At 37.1% G+C, this 12,762-nt stretch overlaps 1 protein-coding gene and 1 long non-coding RNA gene across 2 annotated transcripts in view; both read right to left on the bottom strand.

Moving 5' to 3' along the window:
• The window catches only part of LOC310643071, a 937,169-nt gene that overhangs the window by 25,716 nt on the left and 898,691 nt on the right, over positions 1-12,762 (bottom strand). The window lies entirely within an intron of this gene.
• TBCK (TBC1 domain containing kinase) overlaps positions 1-12,762 on the bottom strand; it is an 89,951-nt gene that overhangs the window by 21,608 nt on the left and 55,581 nt on the right. The window contains exons 22-23 of the mRNA XM_083367113.1: positions 12,232-12,407; positions 1,310-1,485 (exon numbers count right to left, since the gene is read on the bottom strand). Of these exons, the coding sequence (XP_083223239.1) occupies positions 1,310-1,485; positions 12,232-12,407 (352 nt within the window). The remainder of the gene's footprint in view (positions 1-1,309; positions 1,486-12,231; positions 12,408-12,762) is intronic.

Genomic DNA, 12,762 nt, shown 5'->3' with positions numbered 1-12,762 from the left:
TTACTGAAAAGCAGATCTGTAGGCACTGAGAAGATACGTTGAGTAACGGAAGCTATGTTGGATAAAGGAAAACTAAGTAATTCTGTGTGTGTGTGTGAGTGTGTGACCTGATAGAGAGATAACAAAAAATCCAGAATCTAGGGGGAAAATGATAAAAAAATAGGATCATCATTTTTCATAATCCTTTTCAATAATGTGAATTGCCCAAGAGTTTCAACAACCATTGTTGCAGAGAGTGAGGGAAAGCAAACCTGTTAGCTATCTATAACTGGCACAGAAGGGAACATAAAATCTATTGGTACTACTGCAGTTAAGTGGACCATGTTTTGAAACTTCCAATAGTTTGGGAAAGAAAGGAGATCTTATTCTACATTGAGCCAATGATTTCCACATTAATATTTGCACATCACTATTTACGTATTTAGGGACGCGGTGGCTCAGTGGGTTAGGACGCTGAGCTTGTCGATCAGAAGGTCGGCAGTTTGGCGGGTCAAATCCCGAGTGCCGCATAACAGAGTGAGCGCCTGTTAACCGTCCCAGCTTCTGCCAACCTAGCAGTTCGAAAGCACGTAAAAATGCAAGTAGAAAAATAGGGACCACTACGGTCGGAAGGTAACAGCACTCCGTGCACCTTTGGTGTCTAGTCATGCCGGCCACATGACCATGGAGACGTCCTCGGACAAGCGCTGGCTCTTAGGCTTTGAAACGGAGATGAGCACCAGCCCCTAGAGTCAGAAACGACTAGTATGCATGTGTGGGGGAACCTTTACCTTTACCTTTTATTTATGTATTTATTTTTCTATCACATTTACATAGCCACCCAACTCGCACACAGTGACTCTGGGCTACTTCTCAACCCAATCTATCACACAAGGTTAATAGTGTGGAGATAAAAAAACACACAAAGAAACACATAATTTGGAGTATGGGGTCTGTGATGTTTTACTCTGTTGCAACTCTCTAGCACTGCTGATATTAGGATGGTTAATTCTGTGTCATGCTGATACGTTTGCTTTGATTTTTGTTGTTGCTGTTAAAAATGAACACAGAAAAAAGATGTTACTAAGAAAATAAAGGTAGATTGTTTTCTTACTGATGTCTGATTTTCTAAGTGCTGAGGTTTCCCCCCCCACACACACACATAATAGATTAAAGATAGTTCAGTCCTATGATTTCAATCACTAATCTTCCTCCAATTAGTGGGAAGCTTTTCTCCCATTTCTCATAAAATACTTTTCAATCCAAAACTGTGACAAGGACAAAAACAGTGAGAAATTATTAAGCCATGACTTTCAGCATAGAAGGATACTCCTCACTGTTCCGAATATCAACAATAAGCAACTTTGGTTTGCTAGACTTTGTCTTCTTGGTTGGCATTTTAGAATGGCCAGGTCCTGTCAGGTCACAGAGGTCAATCAAATCTTCAGCTGAGATCCGTGGTGACACTTCAGATTTCAGATCATTTAATTGGATAGAATCCCTAGACTTTGCAACAAAGAAAAGAAGTGCAACAAAAGTTATTATTTGCATTGACCATTTCTAAGAGTTTGTGAACATTCTGTAAGGAAATATGTTTCTCCAACTATCTTGCAAGCTATATGTCATGGCTGCCATTCTTCTCTAACAGCCTTTTTCTGGAGGGGTGGCATGTCATGGCTGACATTCTGCTTCTTGCTTTGCATCGCATCTTGCCAGCCTGACATTTGCAATGGAGGAGGGGAGAAATTGGAATGTGGGTGATTAAGGGGGTGCTGGGATTGAAGAGATGCTGGCTCTGACTGCATTTCACACCAATCCAGTACAAAGTCAGCAAAAGGAATGCAGAGATGGGAAAGGTGTGAACACAGGTCCACGTCCAAAACAATCTGAGAACATTTAATTGGACATTGACTGATAATAGGAGGGTGGCCAGGGAAAAGGGGAACTTGATTGCATAATTTTTGCACTAAGCCAACAGATTCTGCCTGCTCTAATCTGCAACCACTTTCTTCTCAGTAAAGTATACTGTTGGGGGAAAAAATGAACCAGGAATCTTTCTTTGCTAATTAAACTAAGTGGGATGGAGGACACTATGACTGTTCCACCTTTCAATTTTATGTCACAATTTTTCTCCAAAGTCCATGGATGCCTAATACATCCAATATCTCCAACTTTTAAAACAATGTTAGGCAGCTTCCATTTAAACTACAGATTTTAATTGCTTTATAGCGTATCATCAACATTAATTATGTTACATTACATTAGAGGTCCCCAACTGTTTGGGCACTAGGGACTGGTTCGGTTTTTCCACAGACCGGATGGGGCATGGTTTTGCTGCTCCCTGCATTTCATGGATGGGTTTTTGCTTGTTTGTGTGGACCGGTTGCTGGCATGCTACGGCCTGGTACTGGTCCACAGACCGGGGGTTGGGGACCCCTGCATTACATTACTCACAGTTTGCAGATTTACTGCAGCATATTTGTTAATTTGGTCAGTCAATAAAAGTGGTTTAACCAAGACTTGAGCCAGTAGGTTCTTTCAGAAATAGTAATTATCAGGATCTTAAGCAGGAAAACAATTCAGAGCAATAGTATCTTTTTTGAATTCTATTTGTTCTATCATGCTGAGGTTCAACATACACACCCAAATAAATTAATTCTAGAGGATTATTTTTCTTTTAGGAAGACAGCTTATTGTATATTGTACTGTCATAGATATTTGTGGTGTAGAGAGAAAACTGAGGATTTGCAAATGGAATTTGTTTAATCTATACATACAAAGAAAATGGCTTGTCTGTCCTTAAAATTTATCCTAGTATTGCAAAGACTAAAAAAACTGGCAATAATGCCTCGAACACATACATATTAATTCAACCTGCCTGTGAATTTTAACAATATAACCTTGGGCCATATTCCTCTGGAGGAGAAGGAGAACTATCTGGTAAAAACAATTATTAAAGATGGCTTGGTGGGTACAATTTGAATTTCTTACATTCCTTTAGTTCACAGGCCACATGGGATCTACAACACATCAGAGTATGATCTGAACCAAATAAAAATGCAACTTGAAAATATTTAACAAAATAAAGATACAATAAAACCTGGATATTACTAAATAATAATACATTTAGTTACCAATCATCATCAAACTTGTGAGTAATATTGAACATGTTTGCTGCCTTGGTTTAACCCAGCCTTGGCAACTTTAAGACTTGAAGACTTCAATTCCCAGAATTCCCTAGCCATCAGGCTGGGGAATTCTGGGAGTTGAAGTGCACAAGTCATAAAGTTGCCAAACAGTGAGGATTGCTTGGCACTGTGGTGGAGCAGGCTAAAGAGATGTCAGAAATTAGAGGGAGCATTTCAGGGAAGCAGTAAGCCAGTACACAAACAATACACACACACACACACACACACACACACATATATATATATATATATGTGTGTGTGTGTGTGTGTGTGTGTGTGTATCTTTGGTCATTCGGGTTTTTCCCCACGTAGAATTGGAGGTATCAGGGCAACGTTTCGACGAAATCTCATCCGTCATCCTTCGTTCTTCTGGGAGAAGTGTGTGGTAGTGGCTGTTTTTTCTTCTTTTTTAAACTGCCAGAGGGGGTGTGGTCTGTGGGTGGAGGTGTGCTCTGATTGGGTGGGGGGTTAGCTGTGTTCTGATTGGGTGGGAGTGTGTTTTGAATGGGGGCTGTATTCTGATTGGGTGGGGATGTGTTTTGAGTGGATGGGCTGATCTCAGCTGCCAGCCTTAGACCTGAACTGGTGAGTTGTGCTGCTTTTGTTCGGCTCCGTGTTTGTGGTGGTGCCATGTTTTTATAGTGGGTGTCAGTTTGCTTATTGTGTGGTTTGGAGGGGTTTAAAGTGGCTGATGTTGCAGCTGTAGTTAGGTTTCTATTTTGTGGTTGTGTGTCGTTATCGTTGTGGGTTCGGATTTGCTTTTTGAATGGTTGTGTGGTGGTGATGTCATGAGATGTTATCATGGGTTTGGGTCTGGTATCATTCTTGGTGGTTGGGGCTCGTCTGTCAATCAAGGCAGGTTTCCAAATGGCTGATAGGCCCCCTAACCTCTCGCCTCTCACAGACCACACCCCCTCTGGCAGTTTAAAGAAGAAGAAAAAACAGCCACTACCACACACTTCTCCCAGAAGAACGAAGCTGAACCCACCAGCCTGAGGATGACGGATGAGATTTCGTCGAAACGTTGCCCTGATACCTCCAATTCTACGTGGGAAAAAACCCGAATGACCAAAGATCTACATACACACACACACACACACACACACACACACACACACACAAACCAATTCACACCCTCACATAAATACCCAAACCCACATAGACATAAATAAATACTGAAAAGAAACAGACCAATTCATGACAATGTTTTTTACGTATTGGTTAGCTCTAGTTCCTATTTGATTTTAACATGTTGGTGTATTAATAAAAAAGTGTAGTTTTCTAAGTCAATATGCACTATGGTTTAGTGGTCCCCATTTCTATTTGAGCTGACACCACTGCTGGTTGTCTACATTTTGGGAGAGGACCATAGTTCAGAAGAAGGAGACACCACTGACTATTAACATTCTCAGGCTAAATTCTTGAGATTTCCAAATGAAAAAGTAACAAATCTTAAGTTCATTGGTGATCCTAAAAAAAATAGCAGGAAGACGATAAAAGCAATGAGTTAGTTAGTTAGTTGGCCAAATATATTGGAACAAATGGTATTTAAACACTACGTAGAGGGTTCTTAGTGTGTCTTTATTTTGTATTCTTTAATGCAGTTGTAGAGGTAGATACACAGAAGAACTTTGAATAACTTGTTCAGAGAAAGTATTCATAAACTGTGAAAAAGCTCACTTATTTAATCGCTATAAGCAAATTTTGCTAGTTACCTGAAAAATTGCAGCTATTTTAAGTGCACTAAGCCCAAATTATTTCCCACTTAATAAGCAAGGTAGCCACTTCAAGCATTTCTCATGAAGTATGGTATATACTTCATATAAAGAAACAAATAGAAAAGAGTCCGCTGCTGAAGCAGTATTTATTTTTCATCTGTATCACCATTTGCTTTTCTCTGTGGTGGTAGAATTCAGGGGTTTACTTTAGGAAGTGATTAGCACACTGAGGGAAGTTCTGCTCATGGCATGAAAGGAATTATAAATAATAAATCACATATCAAGCTGGTAAAATTCAGAGTTGGTTTTGATGTAAAAAGAATTGTGGAGGATCATTGAACATATTATGCTGATAGGACTGTTATGTGCAAAACTCTCATTGCCTGTTACCTCTGTTTATTAATTCTGAGCATTTTGCTGGACTTGGAACTGTGTGACTAGCAAGAGTGTACTTGCTCATGAGAAGAAGGAAAAATGCAATAAAACTGGTTAAGAATTTTTCCTAGTAATAAAGTATATCTCCCTATTATCTCCTTTTATAAATGAGGTTATTGCATCACTCAGATGACAACCTCAAAAGGAGTGAGGCAGATTTTTATGAGAAAATAAGGGGCTGGGGACATGGAGATATATCAGTGATTTTGAAAGATTTATGGGTGTGTATGTATATGTGTGTATACACACACACACATATGGAAATATATTATGGAATGATATATTATGGAATGATTATATTATATTTAATATATTAAATATAGCATGGAATAATTGTGCTATTTGCTATGTAATTTCCATCAATCTTATAAAGTATGTTCCTCAGGCAAATCAAAGATTTTACACAATCATTAAATGTTAATTAAAACCTCTTGATACTGAACAAATAGAATAAGTAGCAAATCAGCTCTAAGTTGAAAAAAATGCACTACGTGGCTCAATTTACTTGTTTAAACTTAATTAAACTAGATTAGATTAGACTAGATTAGATTAAACTTAAACTAAACTATTGAAGCAAAGGTGGAAAGATGTAATGTTTAAGTCTTATTAACAGAATCAAAACAAGACAAAGAAAATTAGCATATTTCTAAATGGATAGAGACAAAATTGACAAAATTGTTTCCATCAGATGCTTAGGTCATTCCCTTAACAATATTTTTCCAAAAGTGTATTTCCATTGGTTAATGAAGGGGACAAATATGGTATACCACTTCATACTAATAAACACATAAGCCTATTGGAATGAGAAATAGTGCATTGGCAATAATAAATTATACCTAAAATAAAATATAGCCTTTTAAAAAACATTTTTCAAATTCTTCAGGAGAGGGGAATTAGCTCTTTGGGAGACAAAAAGCTTACTCAGAAGCACTATGATGAGGCCTATATAATCTTGAACCACAAAAGCAGTAGGAAAACAGGGATGGGGAGAAAAGCTGGCAGTAGATGAAATACTAATGCTGGCACATTCTTCAGAGAACATTTAGGATTAAAATGATAGTGAAATATAAATAAAGGTCAGATGACAAACCAACAGTTTAAAATGCTTAGTGAATCAGGGAAAGCGAAGTGCCACTTTCTAAAGCTATAGCTTATTAAAATAGTTTGCTCATGTAAAACAGCTTTCCTTCAGTTTGTAAACAGTTAGAAGCTAATATGAATAACGCAGGTATGTGAAAAAAGTGAATGTATGTTAAAAACATGCCTGGTTATTGAGTTTAATTCAAGCAATTCCCTATTTCTCATTACTGTACTACTCTATTCCAGGGAAATGGAACATGCACTTTATAGTCATGAGTCATGCTTCTCCTAAGTAGGCTGCTAGAAATCAGTGGGACAAAACCACGGGGCCAGGGGAAAAACACTAAAATTGCTTTAATTAAATGTAATTAGTTTTACTATTCCCATGTATTTAACATTTTGTCTTATATTTCATTGAAACCACAGTTTGGTAACAATTTTAGAGTTGCTCAAGACTCTGGATGGCTGCATGAGACCTTAAGTTCTCAAACTATCCACTCCTGGTTTAAACTAATTCTCCTCATCACAGGAGTTAATGAATTAACCAGATTGTGGGAATTAATTAACCAGACTGTGCTATATTTATTAGAATTTAGTACCTTCACTACCTTCTTAGTTATGATCTTTAAGTCCCTACATGGCATGGGTCCGGGGTACCTCGGGGACCACCTGCTGCCGGCTTCAACTCCCCTCCGCCCTGTGCGTTCCCACAGAGAGGGCCTCCTCAGGGTGCCTCCGGTCAGGGAATGCCGACTGGCGGCCCCCAGGGGGAGAGCCTTCTCTGTGGGTGCCCCGGCTTTGTGGAACCAACTGCCGGTGGAGCTCCGGACGGCATCGGACCTCCGAACTTTCCGTCGTGGTCTGAAGACCCATTTGTTTGAATTGGCTGGTCTGGCCTGATGGGGGAGCTGGGTTTTAAATTGTTATTTTAGATTGTATTATTGTTTTTTAATGGGGCATTGATTTAATCTCTGTTTTAACTTTTGTATAGTATTGTATTTTTATTTATATGCCCTGTGAACCGCCCTGAGTCCCCAGGGAGAAGGGCGGTATATAAATTAAATAAAACGTAAACGTAAAACGTAAAACGTAAACGTAAACGTAAACATATTCCGTATAAAGCAAAACAAGTGATGGGATACTGTGTGCACACAAACAATATGAACTGTCTAAGCTCCTTTGTCATTTTTTTGAACTGTGAATTCATATTTAGAGGATCTGCACTACATAATAACTCAGATAAGAATGTTCCAAAATTTAAGACTTTTGGCCAAGAGTCTTGCTCATGCTGTGACATAGCATATGAAAAGGGTGAGATATTTCCACCTGCCATAGCAGATCAAAATTGAGGTACTATCCTTAAATTTAAGCAGGCAAAATGAATAGTGGAGGTCTGCATTCAGAGATCACTCATCAATCCACAGCAGTAACCAGCTTTTCTTTAATGTAATTTCCATGGTTCTTGTATATGGGTGATTAACTATATAGTATCTGTTACCTAAAGGCAGGTAGCCTTGGATAATATGAGAATGTACTGCATGCCAGAGACAACATTCTTTCAATCAAAATCTTGGCAGTATCATGCCAATAATACCTAATATTTGCAACCAGGCTGATGGCTTAGTGAATCTCAGGAAGAAGCATATACTTAAAAATGCTACTGATACAATTACTGCTTGAATCGAATGTTCTGAAAGCTGAAAGTGTTTTGCCAAATCATAGACACTGTTATCTAATTGAATAAACACCACAATGGAATTGGAAAGTCCTGCTTATGTCTAGCATATACAATGAAGAAGTGTGGATATGAGAAGAAAGACACAGAAAATAATCATCTTTTGATGTCAAGAGCATTTAGAGAGTCCTGTAGGTGTATTCTGAAAGAAAACGGGAAGGGCCAGTTCCTGATACACATAGAGCATTCTGGAGATAAATAAAACTACTTTCCCCTCAAAAATAGTACTGAGCAAAAGAACTGAAAATTCGTTCACCAACATTGATTGTTACCAATAATGCTCCTGTCTTCCGAAGGAGAACATGGTTTGCATAGCTGTCCAGTACCTTATAAAGTGCTACAAGCAGCATAGAGACAACAAGTTTTCAAGTTCCAACTTGAAACAGTGTGGTGGACACATTCAGAAACAATTGATAAGGCTTTTCAAAAACTGGTAATAGTTGGGTGAAAAGACAGAATGGAAGGGAGGGAGGGAAAGAAAGAGGAAGAGAGAGAGAGAGAGAGAGAGAGAGAGAGAGAGAAAGGGGTTGACAGAACTGTAAAAGAAAACAGTTGCTGAAAGATAATACTTTGAAGACAAGAAGAAAAGTTCTTTCTACCTTGTCAACAGGAACCTGGGAAGATCAGCAAAGAAAAAGGATATTGTAAGCAAAATAGAGAATATAAAATGTTGCTGCCTAGGCTTTCTGTGCTGGGGACTGTACTTACTAAAGAGGAAACGGTCAGTTATAAATAATACATGATAAATCTAAGAATGAGTAAATGTGGATGTAAAAATAAAATAGGAGTTTCCACCTGGTCAAAGACAAAAGAAAAATGTGTTTGCAGCACAGGAGCACTACCAGGATCATCAGACAATCCATGCAAATTTCATCATGACAATTAATTTTGGAAATGACCCTGGTAGTCAGCAGCGGTAGGGGCCAAAGGTACACAAATATGTACTTTTGCACAATTGGAAAGTATCTCCCAGTGAGCTGGCACCAAGACAATTTTTGGTTTAATATTGGAAACAAGAAGTGTTTTACTGAAGATATTTAATTGTTGAATGGAATGATATACAAATTATTTTATAAATGAACAAATAAAGTCCCACCATTAACAGTTGAGGTAAGTATGTTATATCTTCAGAGAGTAAAAATGAAGAATGGCAAAATACTGTTTTTATCACCAAATGAATAGACATCGGTAAGTACACCAATCCCACAGTTCGGTAAAGAGGTTGAATAGTGATACTAATTGTATGCTATTTGATTTCTGAATTATGATGTCATTGTTAAATAGTTAACGCGGATCCGGCTATAACTGGGTGAAGGCACACAGTATCTTGAATGCTGCTGAGAATTCTAGCTGGTTGATATAAAGTTTATAAACCATGGAATAATGTAGTTTCTATATCTACTTACCTTAACAATGTGCTCCTCACCTACATTGCATGCTTTTGCAGTTAGTGAAATATATGGTATAGGGGCAGAGAAAAAGAAGAAAGAAGAAAAGGAACAAGAAAAGATAAGATAGCAGCGGAATAATTAGGCCTTGAGAGACTTGACATGAAGCCTTGAATAGAGGTGAATGCCCAATTGATAAGAACATGTACAATAAGCCTGGAATTAGTAGACAAGTGATAAGACATGAACATGTTCCACAGTATCTAAAAGACAAAACTACTGACCAGTTATCTAAATACAAGTATACTGTAATTTAGCACAAATACAAATAAATATTTATGACTTCTAGAAAGTTTGTAAAGATTCTGGTGTCATAGCAAGGCTTATTGGGATAATACAGACTTACCCAACTAGAACCAAAGGTACTATCTATAATCAAGGAGAGTGGGGGGAAAAGACAGGGAAATTTGATAAATCCCATCAATGAAACCAGCATTCTTCAATTAAACAGAAATACTAAAGCCAGTGAGATAAACTAAATTTTAGAAAATGACATATCTCAGAGATCCAAAATAATTTGAAAGCCTCTTTGGTTTTTGGAGATAATGGTCTCCATGATATAAACTAGGCAGTTTTGACAGGGGGATCTGTTTGATAGTCCCTTAGATAGGAGGCTTCTTAGTCTCACAAGAGAAGCAGAAACTGACTCTGATAACAAAATAATACCGAAAAGAGGGAAATGAATGCTATATGGTAACAAACAAATATTATTCAAAGAACCTTAATGCCTATTGTAAATGTGTTCTACACATTAAGATAGTAACTCAATCACTCTTGGAGCTGAATCTACTGGAACAGAATTGTCATTTAGATTCTTGGGATAAGTGTTAATGGGATGGTCAGGATCATGCAGCTGATGAAAAGGACAATTTAATGGGATCCAATGGAAAAGATGGAATATAATTTCTTCCTGCTGTAGGAAACAGTTGCTAGATTGCCAACAATTCTATTTCTGACTGTTGTTGCTACACAATGCCAATATGTTTGGCTATGAAGGTAACTTTTACAAATTAATCTTCAGTATTATTGGTTTTAGAGCTTACTAAGTAATAAATTTTCCGTTGCAGGCTGATGTGTGAACTGGTACGCCATCTTTAAGATGTTGAATTTATTTATCAGAAGTACGGGCTCCTGCCAAATATTCTGTATACAGAATCTATATAAACTCTATTTTCCATTTGAAATATAGAAGGAAACTAAAAAGGGCTGGCCCTTTTCCCTTAATCAAGCAAGCCTGATATAATGGGATTTGGAGATGGTGAGGAATCAAACTCCTTCCTATACACAGTAAAGAATTTCTGTCTGATCCAAGGAATATAATGGACAAGAGCTTTGACCGTGAAACCTTAGTCATTTTCTAAGAAACTCTGGGATGTCAACTGAATTGCTGCCAAACCTTGTACCACCTTGATCTTCGGAAAGGAAGAAGGGACTGTTTCGGTTTCTCCGCCCTGTAAAGACCAAAGGTCCTCTGAAGGTAGAAGTTAGCTTAACCCAAACTCTTATTTCCCCAACAGTCACTACAAATATGCACTTGCAAACTAATTCAGAATGTTTGCTTTTAAAATCTTTCTTGTCATAGTCTTTTTCTGATAGTATTCAAAATTTTACAAGCAAATGTTGTCTAACAAAAAGTCCAGAAAGCTAACATCTCTTCCTTCATTTGTATATAAATCAATTAAGAATGGAATACTCAAGTGTTTAAATCAATAATGTATCATAAGTGTTACACATATTTGTCACAGTGTAGTTATACATAATACGAATCATTATGACACTGCTAGCACATTAGGTTTTAGAAGCATAAAAACCATTTCAAATTTGAAATATTTTGGGTTTGAAGCAAACAGTTCCAGTGCAAATGTTCTGATGCTCTTTCGACATTCCAGAAGTGTTCCAATTTTGATATGGACCAGCTGTTTCAAACTCAAAGCAGGTGTGTTGAACATGAATCCTTTCACATTCCAAATGTTCCTCACACCACTATTTGGTTCATTTTATTACACCCGCTTACTACAATTAAGTGCACCAAGCCAAATCAAATCACTTTGTATTTTTACTTTATATAGCTTTTTAATTTTTCAAAATGTTTTTTTAAATTTGTGTATTTTATATTTCTAGTTTTTAAAATTAATTGCATTTTTCCCTTCTTATGCTGATCTATGAATGAAGGATTATTTGATTTGATTTCATTGTGTTAGTATTTTATTATACTGATTACCAATTCAGAGTTCTCCAAGGTTTTTTGATGCATGAGGCAAAGTACAAATGTACTTCCAATATTCTTGAAAATATGACATACAGATAGCTCCATATAGCAACCTGCCAACACTTTGTACACTTACTGGTTGAGACACTTAACTTATTATGTCTAATGATAGTCACACCACTCATTTTTCTTCTATAGGATGATAAGAATTAGTTGTTAAGCTGTTAAGACTAGGAACACAATGTAATTAAGGTTCAAGTCCATCTTTAGCAATGAAAATTTCATGGACAACATAACCCATCACTAGTTTTCAGGCTTGTGATTTGGAAGAAAGGGAGGATTTAAACCCAATGAATGAATAAATAAATCCAATTCTAAACAGCCCTAAAATATTTAAACCTTCTATTCTTTCCTAATGAAAGACAACTAGATAACTCACCAGGTCACTCCTGGATGCATCCTGATAGTCTGATGAGAAACAAGATAGTAGACTTCTTGTAGAGTTGATTTCATTGGTTTGTTTGGGATGTTGTGCATACTGTCTATATGTAGCACTCTTAGGAGTCCAGCAGAAAAGGTTAATTGATTCATGGACACACCGTTCAATATCGATTTCTGAAAAGGAGACACCAATGAAAAAAATGAAAGGAAGGAAATGAGTAATAAGAACAAAAACTGCAGTTGACAAGCATTTTTTTAAAAGAACACATTATTCTAAAATAAATTCATTTTGTTTTTTTTAACATAACCTATGTAAATATGATAAAAGAAACAAGAAACATATATCCTCCACTAGCATGTAACCAAGAGAAAAGAATAAGATTTAAGACACAAATTCAGATGATTTATAGGCTTTAAACTACAACAAGTAATTACAGTTTGTGGGCATTCTGCAATGTAATTATGGTAAAACGTGACAAAAAAGGTTAGGGGAACTAAGTTAAGGAATTAAGAAACTGAAGCATGCTGT

This window comes from Vipera ursinii (genome assembly GCF_947247035.1).
Source record: "Vipera ursinii genome assembly, chromosome: 7".
Lineage (NCBI taxonomy): Eukaryota > Metazoa > Chordata > Lepidosauria > Squamata > Viperidae > Vipera > Vipera ursinii.
Note: the sequence above shows the minus strand (reverse complement) of the source record. Positions and strands in the feature narration are given on the sequence as shown.